We start from the raw sequence: 21,731 nt of genomic DNA, 5'->3' as shown, positions 1-21,731 counted from the left end.
TGTCATGAAGACTTAAATGGGAATATCTATATTTTTTATACCTTCTTGTTCCCCAGAAGCCCCCCTCGCTCTGTTGACAGTAATGCCTCTTGCTTCCTCTTTTTTTAGTATTTTTAGCGTATCATATCCTTTCCCAAGTTTTTTTTTAGTTCTCTTATTCTTTCATTGATTGTTCTAAACTACACTATAACTCTTTCCTTTCACTTCTTAGCCTCTACTGCTTTATATTTTATTCTTATCAGTTCACTTCTTTGTTTTCTTAGTTCTGCTAGAGCACCCTATCCTTTTAGAAAATATTCGCTTACTTCTTCACATCCTTCCATCGATTATTCTAAACTACACTATTATTACTCTCTCCTTCCACTCCTTAGGCTCTATTGCTTTCTAACTTTTAGCCTCTTGCCCCCCCTCCATATATTCAGCCTCTAATATACCTTGCATCCAATGAATTGACTGTCGAGATTCTTTAGTTCTTTTAACTTACCATTTCCCATCGAAAGTTAAAACTGTCGTCTTCTTCCATCGCTTGTTCTAAAACTAGATACTCTTTCTTATCACCCTCTAGCCTACATTTCTTTCTAAAATTTGCCATTTTGCTCTTTACCAATTCAGCCTCCAACTTACCTTATATCGAATGAGTTCACTTTCTTGTCTCTTTAGTTTGTTTAGCGTTTCATATCCATTCAATAGCTTCTCGTTTACTCTTTCATATTCCTTCATTGATTGCTCTAATCCAACTGTTTCTTTTTCTTTCCGCTCTCTAGCTTCTATTGCTTTCAACTGATATGAGCGATTTGTTTCGTCAACTTCACTTATATACTTTACGAAATTCTGTCTTTTTATAGTAAGTAATTCCAGTTCATTTCTTAATTCATTGCGTTTATATTGGCTTGATTCTTTCTTTTTCTGTAACTGTTCTTTAAGGCTTAGTACTGTATCATAGATTTCTAAATGACGTAAAGATATTCTGACCGACGATATTTGTTCTAATTGTGACATAACACCACTATTCCTACTTCCTTTAATTATCTCGTTCATTAAACTATGTCGTTTATTCTAATCTTTCTGGATTGAAGTTGTCGAATCTTGCATCCATGGTAACGGCTTTCGAGCTCAATGCCATCTATTAAAACATTTACCACATACATATATTGGAGGTATATTGCTGTAGATATGGGTCATTCATGGGAAGTAAGGAGGTAATAAGCAGCCAGCATATAACGTAAGCAGAGACGTCACGTATGGACGAGGGGGTTGGATGTCCCCTGCAATATATTTGGTGGTTCATTTTTTAAACTAAATAAACGACAAGAGTGAAATTAATAATGATAATAAAAAAAGAAAATTAACGAATGAAGATGAAGAAAATACTGATTTGACAAATACCGAAATCTTTACCTGCCAAAATATCGCCCTTAGTCAGAAAACGCAATATTCAATCCTAGCCGATTGGTTAGCACGTTAGACTTGAAACATCCGTGAGGACATAGGTTTGAGTCTTAGTCGCGCATTATTTGGGTTGAAACAAGGGTCAGTGGCGTAACTCTAAAAGCCCAGCCAGAGTCGACCCAGCTCCTAATGGATAACTGGAGAAATCTTAGGAAGGTTAACAGGTAGGGTAAGTGAAAGCAAAGAAAGGCTGGCCCTCAGCCCCCATTGAACTTTCTGGTTGAAAGGCCATGAAACGGAGATCAGAACCACTGGTTTGAATTTTAGGGTCTAGTCATTCAATTTCTAATTGTAAATTAATTTTGCTAACTCAGTATTTTTTTTTTGCAAATTAATAAATTACCAAAATATTGGGATCAATAAAAACAGACGGTAATACTGACAGAAAATCTATTCTATCGTGATAATGTTTGTAATTGAAGCGGGTTAGACGGGTTATTAAACTTATCAATTATTTAGGAATTAACTTCAAAATTTTAATTACAACCATTAAAATAGCCAGTGCCGTCACATCGAGAGTTATACTTTCGATATGGTAATAAATTTATGCGGCTTATTCAATTTCAAAACTGAATTCCTCAATTCAATGGCTGAGATTCCAAAACTCAATTGCATACAGATTTTATAGGTAAGTTAAGTAATGTTTTTCAATCTTGATAACAAGCTGACTTTTTTCGAGCTACTAAATTTCTTTTAATGAGGATCCGGACCCCTTTCTGACCGTACTATTTTCCAGGACTTGGATGACCTATATTAAGATGAAATGGGGCATATCTCTATTTCTTTGACAGGAGTTACTTTTTCCCTTGAATATCAGCTTCGTTTTTTCTTTTTTTTTTTAGAAAACATATAATAGATAATTAGGTTTTAATGTCAAACCGACTTTTTTCAAGCTATTAAATTTCTTTTAATGAGGATCCAGACCCCTCTCTGACAGTAATACTTTCCAGGACTTGGATGGCCTATATTGTGATGAAATTGGGCATATCTCTATTTCTTTGACTGGAGTTACTTTTTCCCTTGAATATCAGCTTCGTTAATTTTTTTTACAAACACATCAAAATTTGTGTATATTCGTTTTTTTTACGTTCTTACGAATAGGACAAACATTTAGGAGGGGGGGGGGGGTTCAAACTCCCTACCCCTCCTAGATACGGCCTTGACTACAAAGTTGAACTGCAACAATATTTTATAAGTAAGAGAAAATCAGACTGCACCACTTGATTCACATAAGAGTGTGCTAAGTAGTCAGTGTCGCTCAAGATGTGACTTTGACAGTAAACGTTAAGAATTTATCTTTTACAAAATTATATACAATTATTATATTATCTTCACAAAAACTTAAGCGCTCCCAGGAAAAAGTAGACTTTTCCTGTCTGAACTTCAAAAAATTAATCCAGAAATTTGGTCGAAAATTCATGAACATTTACATTAAATTGATACAATTTCTGGAATTTTCAGATGCTACTACCATCGGATTTTGGGCTACAACGATATAACTTTCAGCCTGTTTATTCAGAATATCCATAATATTCCGAAATATCAAGAATATCCAAAGGGAAGGAAGAGGACCTTCTTGTCTTAAAGATAACTTTTTTCCAAAAATTTGGTATTTTGAAAATCACAATTGATACTTCTCTTGCAAAAAATTTTTCTTTCACTTCAACTTCTTTCTACTAAAATAAACTTTCAAACTTCTCAGCCCTCACCCTTCTAGAAAAAAATAAATATGCAGGAAACATGCCCTCAGACAAAAAAATGTTTTGTAACCATCGAAAGCACTGATAAAAAGCACTATTTTTCTTTGGCAAAAAGCACTATTTTTCTTTGGCAAAACTTGGCAAAACTGGCTACTTTTCCGGCAAAAAAACTGTTTCTTTATAATCTTAGCTCCCTCCTTACTAAACTTACTTTTTACACTTCTCAGCCCTCATTCTACTAGAAGAAAATAAATATGCAGGAAACATGCCCTCAGACAAAAAAATGTTTTGTAACCATCGAAAGCACTGATAAAAAGCACTACTTTTCTTTGGCAAAAAGCACTATTTTTCTTTGGCAAAACTTGGCAAAACTGGCTACTTTTCCGGCAAAAAAACTGTTTCTTTATAATCTTAGCTCCCTCCTTACTAAACTTACTTTTTACACTTCTCAGCCCTCATTCTACTAGAAGAAAATAAATATGCAGGAAACATGCCCTCAGACAAAAAAATGTTTTGTAACCATCGAAAGCACTGATAAAAAGCACTACTTTTCTTTGGCAAAAAGCACTATTTTTCTTTGGCAAAACTTGGCAAAACTGGCTACTTTTCCGGCAAAAAAACTGTTTCTTTATAATCTTAGCTCCCTCCTTACTAAACTTACTTTTTACACTTCTCAGCCCTCATTCTACTAGAAGAAAATAAATATGCAGGAAACATGCCCTCAGACAAAAAAATGTTTTGTAACCATCGAAAGCACTGATAAAAAGCACTACTTTTCTTTGGCAAAACTGGCTACTTTTCCGGCAAAAAAACTGTTTCTTTATAATCTTAGCTCCCTCCTTACTAAACTTACTTTTTACACTTCTCAGCCCCCATTCTACTAGAAGAAAATAAATATGCAGGAAACATGCCCTCAGACAAAAAAATGTTTTGTAACCATCGAAAGCACTGATAAAAAGCACTACTTTTCTTTGGCAAAAAGCACTATTTTTCTTTGGCAAAACTTGGCAAAACTGGCTACTTTTCCAGCAAAAAAACTGTTTCTTTATAATCTTAGCTCCCTCCTTACTAAACTTACTTTTTACACTTCTCAGCCCTCATTCTACTAGAAGAAAATAAATATACAGGAAACATGCCCTCAGACAAAAAAATGTTTTGTAACCATCGAAAGCACTGATAAAAAGCACTACTTTTCTTTGGCAAAACTGGCTACTTTTCCGGCAAAAAAACTGTTTCTTTATAATCTTAGCTCCCTCCTTACTAAACTTACTTTTTACACTTCTCAGCCCCCATTCTACTAGAAGAAAATAAATATGCAGGAAACATGCCCTCAGACAAAAAAATGTTTTGTAACCATCGAAAGCACTGATAAAAAGCACTACTTTTCTTTGGCAAAACTGGCTACTTTTCCGGCAAAAAAACTGTTTCTTTATAATCTTAGCTCCCTCCTTACTAAACTTACTTTTTACACTTCTCAGCCCTCATTCTACTAGAAGAAAATAAATATGCAAGACGTATCCACTCGGAAATGAAATATTTAATAACACTCGAAAGCGCCCTAAACCGGCTTTTCAGCACCCATCACTCTCCTAGAAGAAAATGAATATACAACAAATATGCAGTCGGAAATAAAAAAAAATTGTAACACCCTAGGTTGGGAGCTTCAGTTACCTTGGTAGTATTATTAGTAAAGATGGTGGGAGCAGTGAAAATGTTAAAAGTAGAATAGCTAAAACTCAGAGTGTTTTTTCACAGTTAAAAAAGTTTGGAAGAATAGAAAGATAAGTCTACAAACCAAGATTAGAATATTGGAAGCTACAGTGACAGTGGTCAATTATGTCTCTGAAGCATGGGCACTCCGAAAAACAGATGAAAATTTACTAGATGTTTTCCAGAGAAATTGCCTACGGATTGTTCTGGGTACCCGGCTGACTGACCGTATTTCAAACAGTAGGTTGTACGAAAAATGTGGTTCAATCCCGCTTTCTAGGGCTATAATGAAAGAAAGGTTGAGATGGCTAGGCCACGTTCTACGGATGACAGATTACCGAAGATTGTCCTTTTTGGCCAACCGTCTGGGGCTATACGGAAAGCAGGTCGTCCTTGTCTGGGTTGGGAGGATGTCATAAATAAAGATTTAAGGGAAATGAGAACTTCTTGGGAGGATGTAAAGAGGGAGGCTTTAAATAGATTAGGTTGGAGGAGGAGCGTGCGTAGCTGTGTTGGCCTCAGGCGGCTTGCTGCTGCAGTGAGTTATTAGTAGTAGTAGTAGTAGTAAAGCAATGTGATACTTACCTGGCAATAAAAGCTCTTTTGATCTTAGCTCACTCCCACTAGACAAACTTCCCCCCCCCCACTCTCCTAGAAGAAAATAAATATACATGGAGCATCCAATCAGAAGTAAAAAGTTTATAGCGCAAAAAAGCAATGTGATACTTACCTGGCAATAAAAGCTCTTTTGATCTTAGCTCCCTCGCAACTAGACCGACTTTTCAGTATCCACACCCTCCCAGAAGAAAATAAATATACAAAAAACATGCACTCGGCAATAAAAGCTATTTCAATCTTAGCCCCCCCCTCACTAGACCGGCTTTTCAGCACCCCCCACCCTCCTAGACAAACCTTGACGCATTTTTCAGTAAAAAAAAGTATAAATAGAAAAAGAATGAATAAATGAACAATTCTCAAACATTTTTTGCAAGTAAAAAATAGATAAATAAAAAGACAACTTTTAGACCTGAGCCATATATCTGTCGAAGACTGCCTACCTAGTGTATACTTATCACAAAAAGAAAAAATATAAAACTCAGTATCATCATAATAGTTATTATTGCATTGTATTAAACAGTAAAGTAAATAAACTGAGCACTTTGGCAAAAATTGACTATATTTGTTCATGAATGCAAATGTGAAAAAACATCTAAATTTGTCACTATAAATAGCACATCTACTTGAAAACTTCGTATATCACTCTTCAAACTTTTCGAGGAAGGGGCAAAAAAACGACCCAGCGGTAGTTTTCTGAACTATGGTGCCAATGTTGTCACGTAAACGTATTTCGCTAATTGCGACTAATTCGCTAATTGTGACAAATTTGCAGCTACATAAGTTGGCTTGATTGGTTGTATTAAAATAATTAGGAGGTAGCATCCCGCAACAATGATATTAAAATGTGTTAGGAATATAATATTTAATTATAAATATTTCAACTGGTTAATTAGTTACTTCTTCATGCGGATAAGAAAATATTTCAGAGAACAATAGGAAAATCAAAAATTCTTTTAATGATTGCAGGGGTGACAAAGGCCCTTGTGAAAACTCCTGTTTCAGGCTATTAGCACCATGGATAACTTCACAAATTTTATCCAGCGCTGTCTAAAGTCGAGGCTAACATAGACTTAACCTAAAAAGAAGTTATTCACACCGATTTTGATGGTACAAAAAAGTATTATTTACCCAGAAATAATCAATTTCTAAGAAAACAGTCAGGTATAAATTGATATTCTAATCTAGATATGAGTCTTTTTAGAAATCGATTCTTTCTAGGCATAATAAAAGCTATTTTCTTTTCATTTCATACGAAATTTTCAAAGAGTGAAATCGAAGTTATGACTTCCTATAAAAGCAGCAAACAAGTTCATTTCAAAATAAGCAAAAGCATTAAAGAGTACGGAAAACCGATTGGAAGAATATATAAAGAGGATAGACAAAGCGTTCGAGGGGAGGGAAAACTCAAGGGAAGAAGCAGATACAAGAGAAGAGGAAAACAAGGTTAAGCGTAAAAAGAATTGGAAATTGATAAGAGGAATATATCAAGGAGAGGGAAAAAAAAATGAAAGCATCAGAGTATGGAAAGCTGGTAAAATGATTATTCCAAGCAGAGGGATAAAACATCCTAAGGGGAGGGGCGAAAAATGAAGGCATCAAAGAATATGGGAACCCGATGAGAGGAAAACATCAAGAGGAGGGGCAAAAAATTAAAAGATTAAGGATTATGGGGAACTTCATGAAAGGAACCTATCTAGTGAAAGGGCAAAATATCCCAAGGGGAGGAGCAAAAAGTAAAAGCATCGAAAGGTATTGGAAACTTACGAGAGGGATATACCAAGATGAGTGAAAACTTTCCCAAGACGAGAGGTAAATCCTAGAGATGATACGAGACAAACAACCAGACTGAAAAATAAAATAGCAAAAATATCTGGATCCCCCACAAGGTGCCACCAAACTGGCTAAGATCCAAACAGTGAAAGCATCAAAGAACGAGAGGAAACGAGAGAACGAGAACGAGACTGATACGAGAGGAAAGTGGAGTTCGACTCTGGAAGAAAAACCGGTACTATTTAGCACTGGCCAAAGAAATCATGCAGTTAACAATAGAAAAAATAACCAGATAAAAAATAGGCGTTTTCCAACCCTTTTCAGACCCACGGATATTGAGAAGGGTTCTTATCCACAAAAGGCGTATGATGTATACTAGCTCTTACTTTTGGAGAGGAAACTTGAGTTAGTCTCTGGAAAAATGGCCGATGCCACCTAGCACTGCCCAGAGGATCGCGGAGTTAACAGTAGAAAAAATAACCATATAAAAAACACATATAAGTGCGTACTGTCTTTTTTCACCCTTACAAATATCGGGTTGGATTCTGAACCTTACAAGGATCAGAACGGTTACTTTGAATTCTAGCTAAGTATGATACAAAGCCAACTATGCTTTCTGGTAGACACATTGGTGACTAAGAATTGAGAGATTAAGCAGGAAAAGATCAAAGAACACGAGAGGTAAACAAAACGAGAAAGTTTGTCAACAAGAAAAATACCTACTCCTCTAGCATAAACCATCAAAAATCCTAAGGCTATTATTGATACCTTAAAAAAAAATACTAATCGTTATCTTAATTTTATTCACTACTGTATTATTTATCTTTTTTTTCAAATTTTACTTTATCTTAGTCAAAATAAAAATGACCAAACTTTCTAACAAGGACAAGATGTTTAATTTTTCAAGAATATGCCTGTGTTTGGTGGAGTGGTAGTTTTCAGAGGTCTTATTTTTTTCTACTGTTAACTCCACGATCTTCCGGGCAGTGCTAGATAGCAGTGGTAGTTTATAAGCCAACCTATTTGCATTGAGCACTATAAAACAATCTACTATCTGTTTTTAAATTTTCGTAACTTGAATGGAGTGTATTCCGACAACTTTTTGGGAATAAAATTTGATTCAGTCTTCCTATAGAATCAAAACGTTGAAAAATTGAATGGGGGTTACCATTTGACATTTCGGCGTATCCTCCTCCCTCCATTCATTGATCAACCAAAAAAGAACTTCCCTTTGTTATTATAAAAGTATTTTATTTCTCAACTGGAAGACGGCCGATATAGTAACTCTGATCACATTAATACATATTCATGTATAAATAAACCTGAGAGAATATATGAAATGGTTATTCTTTAAGAAAACGTCTGACCTCCACTCATCCTCAAGAAAACATTGAGAAACATACTAAATGTCAAACAAATTCATATGTTTACCTGAAAAATACAGTTATTTCGAAGCATTTTTTTTTTAAACCTCTGAAAGGATACCTGAAAATCTGGTGTTAACAAAAACAAAAAGCTTTTTGTTAGTTTAGGAACTCTTTGTTCATATATATGGCTAGTTTTGGAGCCAGTATTTGGCAACAGTGAGAATAAACACGCCAACGCAAATACAGGCGAAAGTTTACTTTTAAATCAGAGACCAGAGCTAGTAAAACACCCCTGTATTTGCTTTATTTCTTCAGGCATGTATGAAAATATTACATATTTAATCATAAGAAGGTTTAAGATTTATGGGGGTAAGATTATGGGGGTCATTTTGTATAACCATCACTTTCGAGATTACAATTCATCTTCTTAGCACAATGAAGATCTCTTTAAAATACATGGTTTGTAGATGGGTTCAATAGACTCTGAGCTTTAGCAAAAAAAAGAATAATATATATAAAAAAAAAAGAAGATGTGAGGGTGTCATGAGCCCCCTCTCTCCTCTTTATATAAACATCTCTTTGGAAATTAAAATTCCTCCTCTGGGAACAACGAAGATCCGCAGTATATATGGTTCATAGATGGGTTTAAGGATTAAGCAGGCTCTCGAGCTTTGAAAAAAAAGGAACATTTATAAGATTACTAAATAATCCTCCCATCTATTTCGAGACAACAATTCTCTTTCTTGGCATCGCAAAGATCCATTAAATAAAGAGTTTGTAGGTGGGTTATAATGACTCTAAAGCTTTGCCTTACAAAATTATTTGTTAAACTGTAATAACCTTTACAATCTAAGAGTGTCACGGAGACCTCCCCCCCCCCACCACCACCAAGTGTAAATGCCTATTTGGAGACGAAAAATCATTTACTGAGTGGTACAAAAATCTGTAAGATGTTAATAGATGGATATAGCATCCAAGCTTTGACCTAAAGAAAAAGACACCGATATTTATCAAACAATTAGGTAAATTGAAATAAGGTTTAAAATTTTAAGGATTCACAAAGACCCCTCTCCCCTCCTTCTTGTGTAAAAACCTTTTTGGAGACAACAAATCATTTTGTAGATATCGCAAATATCTACAAGATACCTAGTTTATAGAAAGGTTAAATAGACTCGATGCTTTGGCCTACAAAAAAGAGCAAATGCGACATAAGAACCCAAAAAATGCTATTTTGAACCCAAAAAATGCTATTCTGAACCCAAAAAATGCATATCAAAGGGACTAACGTCCCCTTTGATAGTTAAATAGTTATGAGAAAAAGAAGATTCAACGCTTCAAAAGGACTAAATACCATTATAACATAGGAATATTGAAAAGGCAAAAGGAATTTTTCAAAATCAAGGCGAAATCTAAAATAATAATTATAGCTGATAAAAGATCCCAAATGTATAGAATAGAAAAAAAAGAACAAGAAAAAAAATTAATTAATAAACTAAAACTGAAATTAAACGCAGAGTTACTGAAATAGGTGTTTCTAAGTTACAATGAATTTATGCTTATTTCCTTTTAATGAATTTCCAGGCTAACACAGCTTTAAAAATTGGAAAAGAACACACGAATGGAAAAGGCAAAAAGGAACAAAAAACTTAAACATATCCATATTGTCAAATATCAACGCAACATATCCAAATATATCCATAAACTAGAAAATTTAATCGAATTATTAGCCTTCAGAGAAGAAAAACAGAACAAAAAGAAGTAGAAATAAGTCACAAATTGGTTTACGAAAAAATCACAATTAACTAAAAAGTAATAAACATTGTTTAAGTTCAACAGTTTTTAATTTTTGACAAAACAGCTAAAACGTGAATCAAAGACAAAAGGTTTCGGTTTTTCAATGGATACTTTTTCATTAGAAAAGACATTCGTCAATATCCGTTTTAGTTCGAATTAATGCTTTCAAAAATCCTCGTGAAACATGCCTGAACACAGTTGAAATATCTATGTATAAATTAAAAGCTCTTAAATATCCCCCGTCCCCTAAATTTCTCTTTGAAAAAAATTGATGCGAAATTTGTCTAATTTTGAAATTTGCAAGACTCTAATTTGGTGGCAAATTTTATAAATTTCTCACGAGGTAATGCAATATTTACTAGAGCCTAAAAACAAGGTTTTGACTTTACAGGATAAGGAATCGGGGAAGTCAAATTTACGATTCAGACTTTTGACATACTATCTTATAATTTTTAATTACTAAATGCAGATGCCACTAGTGGTGTAAAATTCCAGACTCCAAAGAAGGGCGAATACTCTTGAAAAGCTTGCATTACTATTTTCTCAGACTATTTCATGTCTATTTACCTTTGACCGTAAGGGCTCTGTTCCTTAGAATCCGGCATCACAATTCATCAAAGCGGAGATCAAAGAGTGGGGGATATTCTTCTATTCATTCTGGATGAATTCAGGGGTTAATTTATCCCCTAATTACCACGTCATAGTCATCGTCGTCATCAGTATCACAAGGTGTAAAATATTACATCTCCTAAATCCTTTAATACTTTAAATATCATCCCTAATACAATCGAATGCCAAGTTCTAAATTTGGACATTCGATTTGTCAAAATTTGTTTACCTTTGACCGTAAGGATTCTGTTCTCTTAGAGTCTATCAAAGCGGAGATTAAAGAGTGGGGAATATTCTTCTGTTCATTCTGGATGAATCCAGGGGTTAATTTATCCCCTAATTGCCACGTCATAGTCATCGTCGTCATCAGTAACATAAGGTGTAAAATAATAAATCTCTTAAATCCTTTATATATCATCCCTAATACGATGGGAGGTTCAAATTCTAAAGTTTTTACAACCAAAGAGTATTTCAATTTGTTAATTTTAGGCCGCAAGGACTCGGCAATCACAGAAATTTAGCCCCTTATCGTACTAGCATGGAGTATGTAAATAATCATAGTACGGCTATATTATTCATTAGAGCTGAGATTAAAGGGGTGGGAGCGAGATTCTTCACCGCCTATTCATACCAGACGAGTTCAGGACTACTTCAGATTAGTTTCCTCATCCCAGCCATGGCCGCCATCATTATTCTAAATATTTGAAAAAAAGATTTTCCTCAGAAAAAATGGTAACAAAAATTTAAGAAATATTTGTAAGAGGTTAAATGGCTTGAAAACTAATTTTTCTTAAAAAAATTACTATGACTAATGTTTTCAATGTACAGTTTTATTGTTAGACACGTGAAGTAAATATAAATTCTTTAAGTCTAAAATCAATTATTTGAATTAATCGTTAAAAATTGAAATATATATAGCTAGTGATCAGCGCGAGAAGAAGGATTCGAACATTGTCAGTCAATTTACAGAAATATTCCCTGTGTTCAACCGTGTCTCACGAATTTTTTTTAGAACTAATTGTAGAAATTAGCTGAATGTGGAGGAAATTACAGTAAAATTGAGGAATGCGATAAATTCTTCAGATCTTTAGACCCAGAAGTCTTTTTTACAGCAAAAAATAAAAAAAACACCCAATCCTATTCCCCTTCATTAAGGGATTTGGAAAATGGAGACACAAGATCATTTGTAAATAAATGCAAAAGACAACATAACAAAGAATTTCAAATAGTAATTCAGTAATTCACTCTGAACAAAAGAGGCATATTGTTTTATCTACGCTAACTTAAGCAGAAAAAAAAAATTATTGTCACCTGCTTTCAAAGCCCCATCTAAATTGGTGCAGCCACGGCGATTGCCGAATAAAGGTAATAAGAATTCCTTGGAAATAAAACAAATAACACTAATAACGCTAAATCATTCTGTTTTTTTTTACTTTGTATGTAATGAGCCAATGCCAAGTTATAGGCTTAACATGGCTATTAGCTCCGAAGTAGAGACATTCGTGGTGTATTCTGATTTTTTATACATGAACTAGGACAAGGCAAAATTTGCTCTCAATTGTTTGCATATAAGCTTTCTAATAAGTATAATCCTTGTGAACCTTATTACACCAATTTAGACGAGGCTTAAGCTAACACACACACAAGAATTACTGCGGCGGGAGTCCTGAATAGCTGAGAGTTAAATGCGAGTCAATAATTTCCCAGATTGGGTACCAAACAAAAACGGGCTGATAGCAGCGCTCTCTATGTCTAGCGCTAACTGAAACCTGAACAACACACCAAGCCGCGCACAAGAGTATCACAACGATCAAAATGGCTCTAATTGGCCACCTTTTAGTATCACAGACGGGAATAGGCGAATCAGGTTTCAATTCCTCGTTTAAACTGTCTTTTTCGATTTTTGATTTCTCAATGGCACATCGAGTGAGATCAAGCTGACTTGAATGAATCAAATCTGGGAGGTCAGTTGGGGAAAGGAGCTGAGATTTGGTTTGTGACGAAGAGCTCTTGTTTTTAATAGGAAGACGATCTGTGGACATTGTCATTCTTTGGAGATTTTCATTTGAAGATTCTAACCTGAAAATAACTTACTTTAGCGGTTCATTGAAGCTAAGGTTTTCATTTGAGGCTTAGAAAAGATTTTCGTTTAAAGACTATAACGTGAAAAATAAACTTGTTTTAAAGAATCACTGAAGGTGAAATTGTCATTTGAGGCTTCAGAAGAGGGTTTTCTATTTGAAGATTCTAACCTGAAAAAAACCTTGCCTTAGTGGTCTACTGAATGTAAGGTTTCAATTTATGTCTTAAAAGAGGTTTTCGTTTAAAGAGTATGACTTAAAACAAAAACTTGTTTTAAAGGATCACTGAAAGTGAAATTGTTATCTGAGACTTCAGAAGAGGGTTTTCTATTTGAAGATTCTAACCTGAAAAAAACCTTGCCTTATTGAGCTACTGAATGTAAGCTTTTCGTTTGAGGCTTAAAAGAGATTTTAGTTTAAAGAGTATAACTTGAAAAAAGAAAAAACTGGTTTTAAAGGATCACAGGTGAGATTGTTATTTGACACTTTAGAAGAGGGTTTTCTATTTGAAGATTCTAACCTGAAGAAACCTTGCCCTAGTGGTCTACTGAATGTAAGGTTTTCACTTGAGTCTTCAAATGAGACTGAGACTAGTAGAAAACCATTATAATACAATATTTTGACCAACTATAAGCTTTGAAAATTTTAATAAATTTTTATACCTTAATTACCGTATATTTAATTAATAGTAGCAAAGACACATGTAGTTATGCTTAAAATTGTAACAGAGGTTGGGATTGAGGAAAATAACCCAATTTTTTGGAGGGGACGGGGTATACTCAAGATATATCTTTTTGATACCCCTTTTGTAGATTTACCGCTGAATTCAATCTTTTTTTCTTTCTTTTTTTAAAATAAATTCTTGGTTTCAGTATTTTTACTGGCTTTTTATTTAGCAATAAAGTTGCCAAGACGTATTTAGGATTTTACTTAGAATAGGGTCTAAGGACCAAGGTCATTTTTCGGATTTGAGGAAGTAATGAAGGCGTTACAAACTCAAATACTCTAAAGCTGATATTATGAGGAAAATTTTAATTACTCAAATTAACTATGCAATGCGTAAAACAATGATAAAAACATAGCAAGTTCGCGCGGTTAAAGTTAGGCACAAAAAACACCTAAAAACCGGTTCCAATATCTAGATTTTTTCCAAAAAGACTACCTAAAAACCGGTTCAATAGTTAGGTTTTTCTCTCTCAGTTTTCAGCTTCTTCTCCTGAGTTGTGTTTTCAGGCACCGGATTAGAAGCTTATTTTAGCGGGTTCGACAAAAATCGTTTTCAGATTGTCCGTGTTCAACCCAGCAAAACTTTAAAGGGTTTTCATCTTACAGGTTCCAAGCGTGTACGACACGGGTTCTGAGAAGACATTTACCGTGCTGAAATAGGCACTCAAAACGACAATCTGCAAAACCTGTGTCGAACTCCGTGTTGGATATGGGTGGCCTGAAAGCAAGGCTCCGCTTTTCCCAAAGCTTCTTAAACTTTGCTGTTTTCAAAGTAAGCCATTCTTTTTTTTTCTTCTAATTCTTGGGAGACGGGGAGGGTATTACAAACTCACATATTCCGAGGCTTATATCGTGAGCATGTTTTAATTAATCCCATTAACTATGCCCTGTGTAAAGCAACTTTAAGACACAATAATAAGTTCGGGTGGTTAAAGTTAGATACAAAAAAACACCTAAAAACCACATTCAATACTAAGATTTTTTCCCCAAAAAGACTATCTAAAAATCGGTTTCAATATTTGGATTTTTCTCTCTAAGTTCTCAGCTTCTTCTCCTACTTTTCTTAAAGCTTCTTAAACTTTGCTGTTCTTAAAGTAAGTCATACTTTTTTTCCATCTATTTTTTGGAAGGTGGGGAGGTTTTAAAAACTCACATATTCCGAGGCTTATATCGTGAGCATGTTTTCAATTAATCTCATTAACTGTGCCCTGCGTAAAGCAACTTTACAAAAAAAAAAATAATAATAAGTTCGCGTGGTTAAAGTTAAATATAAAAATAATACCTAAAAACCGGTTTAAACCTTTGGGTTTCGCTCTCTCAGCTTTCACATTCTTCCCCTACTTTTCTCGGAGCTTCTTAAACTTCGCTGTTTTTAAAAGTAAACCATCCTTTTTTTTCTTCTATTTTTGGGAGGCGGGGAGGTGTTACAAACCTTATATCGTGAGGTGCGTTTTAAATTGTCCCATTAGCTTTGCCCCTGTAAAGCAAATTAAAAAAAAAAAGAATAATAGCAAGTTCGCCTGGTTAAAGCCAGATACAAAAAGACTACCCAAAAACCGGTTTCAATATTTGGACTTTCCAAAAAGACTACCTAAAAACCGGTTTCAACATTTGGATTTTTTCTCCCTCGGCTTTCAGCTTCTTCTCCTGCTTTTCTCGAAGCTTCTTAAACTTAGCCGTTTTCAAAAGCAAACCATTCTTCTTTTCTTCTAACAGGTTGTCTGCTGATTTCCACTTAACAGGCTGCCCAGATACGCCTCCACTGTTTGTTGGAAGGCTCCTTATTTTGTTCAATGCAGGAGCTTGAAATGACTCATGCGCTTCACCTTGACTAGCGAACTCTGATGAACTAAAACTTGGTGAGCAGTCTGAAAATAAAGGCCGATTTTTAAGAAAAACGCATAAAGTCACGGTGCCAAAAACCTGCAAAATCAAAAAGCACACAAATAAATAAATTCAGAACCATATAGTGGTCAAATCAAGCGGTTCTAATGAGATTGCCCTTAGGGAAGGGGTATAAGTCTCTGGAATCTCGAAGAATCAACGAAAATAATTTTGAAGCAAAAAATCAATGAAATACACAAAGGTTTGGAGGTGGAAATCCTTTTCTGAAGTATTGGACTCTCCTTCAAGACCAAAATTAGCAGGTCTGTAATGTTTTATTATACTTTATACCTAATATTTTTTTCTTACACTTTTTTTATACTTTATTTTCTTATACATTATACTTTGTAATGTTTTCTTATACTTTATATCTTATACTTTGTACCTTACACTTTTTCTATGCTTTATTTTCTTATCATTATACTTTGTAATGTTTTCTTATACCTTATACCTTATACTTTTTATCTTGTACTTTATTTTCTTATACATTATACTTTGTAATGTTTTCTTATAATTTAGACCTTATACTTTGTACCTTTTACTTTTTTTCTTACACATTATACTTTGTAATGTTTTCTTATACTTTTTGGGAAGACAAAAAATGTAATTGAGGTTCCAGAGTCAGGACTAAAGGTTTCAAAAAAGATCTAATAGTTTATTATCAATAGTTTATGTCTAAATAGTCTATTTTCTAAGATATTCCATAGCCTTTTAATTGGATGTCTCTCATAAAACCACAGTATTTTTTTGTGTGATTCAATCCGATTTTTGTCTAAAATCAATTTCCCCCTTAAGCTATATTAGGTAAAACTTAAAGTTTATGCCTAGATCAGTTTATGGTACGTTCTTCCTAGATTGACTTCAAGTGGATATTTCAAGGAAGAATTTGCTACCAGAATAATTGTCATATTTCAAACCAATTGAACTTTGACCATCAAATCTAATCTATGGCTATTTTAATGCCCCTATTTTCTATACAGATGTATCAAATTTTTATATTTTTACATAAGTTTTTTTCTTTCTTTTACCGAACAAAATTCCTCTTTTTAGTGCAATAATCTTCAACAATCTGCTTTTTAATTCTTGCTGTTTAAATTTTGTGCCCGCTTTAGCACATTTCTGGCTTAGATAAGACTGGTATCGGCTACCAACAATTGACCAGTATTACTAGAATTATATTACTTCCGTTACTACATGCTTACATCATTACATTATACAACTTAAATTACTACTTGACCCATATACTAGCATAAACCAAGCTTGGATGAGTGCCTGTTGAATGATCGTAGAGGACTTTTCTCGAATTACTAAGTTCAAGGCATTGGCAGTTTAGAAACAAAGCCCATATTCTTCCTTTTATCAAAAATAGGACAAAGTATATTTTATATTTTGATACCCGAGGACTGTTTTCAAAGAGTGACCTTGTTCCTGATCGAACTTAGACCTAGGGACTACAGAACTTGATATTAAACATTTGGAAGAGGCTTTGTTTGTATATATATATATATATATATATATATATATATATATATATATATATATATATATATATATATATATTATTATTATTATTATTATTATTATATATATATATCCCTTCATCTTCTAGCCTTAGATCCCTTCTAAGGCTAGAAGGGATCTACTACGGCCAAAAACGCCATGGGTGTACATAAGTAATAGTTACTGCAAATAGAGCTTTTCTGTAAATGTGTGTAAAAAAAAAAGTAAAAAAAAAGACCAGAAAAAAGAGATTAATGCGGTTTACAATATAATCTTTATTATCTAGGAAGTGTGGAAATGACAGAAGACTTGACGATTTGAGTGAATTATCTATGAATGAACTGCAGTGCAGCGCACTGTAATTCATAAATAGAGGCTGCACTGCCTCAAAAGGCGCAGATGAATTTCGCAGGAGAGTTGGAAAGCTAAAAAATCGACATGTTGATTTTTTGACTTTTTTTTGAAGCAGTGGTGTGCATAGGGATGGATTTTTTGAGGCTATTAAGGTGCAATAAAACCATTATTGATACTAGAAGCTTTATTTACCAGTTATTTAGTGCGGGTAAAGAAATGCAATATGTCCTAATCGGGAAAAACCAATTTCTAAATACCTTGAGAGTGAAAAATGAGAATTAAAAAGAGCTTTTGGAGTTTTTAGGACAAAGTAAAAAGAGGAAATCTTTATTTCTGTTAATGCATACAGAAGATAAGCTGTATTAAGAAAAATCAACCTCTAAATATTTTAAAAATCAAATAAAGTAGTTGAAAGAGGATTAGAAAGGAGAAAACTTTGCTTACCAGCTGTGAGTGAGAAAAGAAAAATGTCATATCCGACAAAAAAAACTTCTAATTATCTTGAAAATCAAATAAAACAGAAGAAAGAAGATCAAAAAGGAGAAAGCTAAAAGAGGAGAACGCTTTGTTCACCAGCTATTTATGTGAGCAAGAAAAGAGGAAATATCATATTTGAGAAAAAAAAACTTCTAATTATCTTGAAAACCAAATAAAGCAGAAGAAAGAAGATCAAAAAGGAGAAAGCTAAAAGAGGAGAACGCCTTTTTTCACCAGCTATTTATGTGAGCAAGAAAAGAGGAAATACCATATTCGAGAAAAAACAACTTCTAAATGTCTTGAAAACCAAATAAAGTAGAAGAAAGAAGATCAAAAAGCTAAAAGAGGAGAACGCCTTTTTCATCAGCTATTTATGTGAGCAAGAAAAGAGGAAATATCATATTCGAGAAAAAACAACTTCTAAATGTCTTGAAAACCAGGGGACTGGGGGCCAACCATCCTGGGCTTTCACAAACCCTTCCTGCTTACTTTTCCCGCTTTACCTACAGAGTCACACCACTGACCCCCGTCCCAAACTAACTAACTGGTCACAACTGGGATTGAACCCGTGCCCCTTGGACAAGGAATTCCTACACCAGCGCGCAAACCAATTAGCCAGGACGGCTTCTTAGTCAGGACGGTCATATCGTATCTACAAGATTTCGTAGATACGATATGACTATGAGATATGACTATTAAATCCAATGCTTTTCCACGAATTCCAGAGTTATTCAATTTATCAAACAAAATGGAATGATTTGAGGTATAAATGGCTTTTTTATATAATAAGTTTATACATAAGTACCGTTACTCAACGAATCATTAATAAAGGGCCGCTCATTCAGTAGAACGATAGAACGACTCGAACACCAAACTGGCTTTTGGTCAAAAGATTTTTTTTTTAATCCAAGTAAGTTAACATTCTGTTTTGTAATAGCTTTTCTAAAACCTTTGACAAAGGAGAAAGTATTGCAATAGATCGGTAATTATTAACATTGATTGTATCACCTTTCTTATACAGTGGGATAACTCGGGTATTTTTGCATTTAGTAGGGAATACCCCAGAACATGAACACAAATTCAAAATATAAACAAGAGGTATATGAATTACAGATGCAAGGTTTTTCAAAAGATTAGTTGAAAGTCCATCAAAACTTAAAGAATTACCTTTCAATTTAATACTTTTTTTTCATTTACAAAAAAAATTGCATTAGAAAGGAGAAAGTTTCTGGAGTTTCTAAGAGAAATCAAAAGAAGAGAAAGCTTTGCTAAACAGCTACTTTTTTAGTAAGAAAAGAGGAATGCCACTTTTGAAAAAAAAAAACTTCTAAATACACAATACACACAGGGTGGAACCAAAAGCGAACATATCACCTAACATATTTAGATGTCTCATAGGAATATATTAAAGCGATGGGCGCCCCTTCCCCGTCGGCTTAGTATCAAAATTCAAACGTCGAACTACTGATAATGCAAACCGATTATGAGAAAGTATGAGAAAGAGGATTATACCAACCGATAGTTCAAGCTTAAATTTATGTTTCAAACATTCACAAATAATATAAAAACATTTTCACACTAGAGAGAAACATACCCATTAGGGTTTGCGGTCACACGAAAGGCCACATAATTACTTGCCTAATAATCAAATAACTGGATAAATCTCAATGCAAAGAAAATATTAAGAACAAATCCAGTCTCCATCACACATCAATAATCACCTCCTCAACCCTGCATCCCCATCCACCTTTATCTGCCCTAATCATACTTCTTTCCCTACCCACCCAACCACCCATAATAAAATTCAAGAGTTGTCCCCCAAAAATATTCTTTCACTTTCTTGGTAGGTATGTGTTCCCCAGATTTAATGCTTACTATTAGGAGTGTTTTATGGTCAATGGCCTAGAATGTGATGGAACATGTTAGGGGGATGAGCATTAATCTAAGTTTAAAAAATAAAAAATAATATTTTTAAAATTTATGTCGATGGTATAAAATACACATTAATTTATACTAATTTATTTTTATTCTATTCCATTTTTAAAAAGTGTCGTGAAATTCAATTTTTATCAATGGCATTTTATCATACGACGGTGTTGCCCTTCTTTTTTATCCAGCGTTGCAAATACCAACCGTAAACAGCGTTGTTGTCATTTGTCACAGCATCCGAGTTTTTATGAAAAGACAAGTTATTTATTAAGTTTATGCAATGTGTTATCACAGTGTTACAATCATTATTCTTTTCATAGGCTAATATAACTTCCAAGTGTCAATAGAGTTTTACGGTTTTGAAGAATTAAAAATATTATATTCTAAGTAGCTAAGCGGTAAATGAAAATAATTAATGTATACAAACATGAAAATGCCTATATAAATTCCTATATACTATGCATAGAAACATACCTGAGATGATGTAGGTCCCATCACTTTGTCTTGGTTCACTTCCGAACATAGCTCCACGAAGGATTTCCGCAGATGTGTCAATTTTGTCATCTAAATTTAAAAAACCCTAAAACAAAGTTAAAAATTAAAAAAAAATAGATAGAACAAATAGATCTGAAGTGCATACAGTTGAGTCACTACTGCATGGAGATGAGAAAGCTCCAAGATTTATAGATTGATATATTCGTAAAATCAATGAGGCATAGAAATGATAATCTGAAAAGGTAGGGAAAAACTTACTAAATGAGAAAAAATCAAATAAAAAAGGAAAAAAGACACAACAGCAAGAGAATTGCTTCGATGGATTTTGAATTTTCAGAAATGAATCGAATTGACTTAACTCCGAAAAAGGTAAAACAAATGCATACAACATATCATGACAGGGTTGTCAATATGATAAGTTCCTAACGTACTACGACTGCCCAAATTTGCATGCTACACAGTGATTTTCGGCGCTAAAGTAAAAAAAAACTGGTTGTAATAGTGCTAAAATGGCATTTCCGTGCAATATGTGGCAACCCTGATCATGCACGGTAAAGACTTTTACTTTTCACAGAAGCCTATTACTACGCTAAAGTCAATCATATCAAATTCACAAAGAACTTGATTATTCAATAGTGTAAATGTAAACAATAATAATAATATAAACAACAATTATGATAGTAATAATAAGTCTTAAAATATGAGAAGAAATAAACGCAAAGAATAAAAGAAATAACAGATTGACGTAACGAACAACAAATTAATTTTTATCCCGTTAATTAATCAAGATTATTTAGTCAAAAATTAATTAGATAGTATCTGAAGTGCATAGTTGAGTCGCAACTGCAAGGATGTGAGAGAGCACCATGATTTATATTCATAAGTCTAAAAAAGACCAATAAGGCATAGGAATGACAATCTAAAAAGGATAAAAAAAAACTAAAAAAAACTATAAAAATTACTAAGGAAAAAATGCTAAGACAACGACATAATCATTGCTTTGATATATTTTTAAACATCAGAAATGAATTAAACTGAGTTTATTCCCAAAGGGACAAAGCAAACACATACAACATACCATTTACTGTAGAAGCCTAAACCTGTCACATAACCCTATTATTACACTACATGTCAATTTTATAAGGAGGTCAAACATCCAATGGTGCAAACATAAATGATAACAAGGGAAATGACAATTACAATAGTAATTAAAAGACTGAAAATATGAGAAGAAATAAAAGAGAAAGATGAAAAGAAGTGATTAATTG

At 33.7% G+C, this 21,731-nt stretch overlaps 2 protein-coding genes across 6 annotated transcripts in view; both read right to left on the bottom strand.

The window, feature by feature from the left end:
• Positions 1-5,465, bottom strand: part of LOC136038879 (uncharacterized) — a 66,017-nt gene extending 60,552 nt beyond the window's left edge. Inside the window, exon 1 of the mRNA XM_065722345.1 lies at positions 625-5,465. Coding sequence (XP_065578417.1) covers positions 625-1,038 — 414 coding nt within the window. The 5' untranslated portion in view covers positions 1,039-5,465. The remainder of the gene's footprint in view (positions 1-624) is intronic.
• Positions 5,466-12,450: 6,985 nt separating this feature from the next.
• The window catches only part of LOC136038876 (uncharacterized), a 178,678-nt gene continuing 169,397 nt past the window's right edge, over positions 12,451-21,731 (bottom strand). For 2 of the 5 annotated variants that reach the window (XM_065722339.1, XM_065722340.1), the window contains exons 13-15: positions 20,443-20,548; positions 15,416-15,692; positions 12,451-13,096 (exon numbers count right to left, since the gene is read on the bottom strand). In XM_065722339.1, coding sequence (XP_065578411.1) covers positions 12,667-13,096; positions 15,416-15,692; positions 20,443-20,548 — 813 coding nt within the window. In that variant the 3' untranslated portion in view covers positions 12,451-12,666. Of the gene's footprint in view, positions 13,097-13,410; positions 13,619-15,415; positions 15,693-20,442; positions 20,549-21,731 lie in introns of those variants that run through there. The other 3 variants (XM_065722342.1, XM_065722343.1, XM_065722341.1) reach the window with 2 other exon arrangements.

This window comes from Artemia franciscana, chromosome 18 (genome assembly GCF_032884065.1).
Source record: "Artemia franciscana chromosome 18, ASM3288406v1, whole genome shotgun sequence".
NCBI classification, from domain to species: Eukaryota; Metazoa; Arthropoda; class Branchiopoda; order Anostraca; family Artemiidae; genus Artemia; species Artemia franciscana.
Note: the sequence above shows the minus strand (reverse complement) of the source record. Positions and strands in the feature narration are given on the sequence as shown.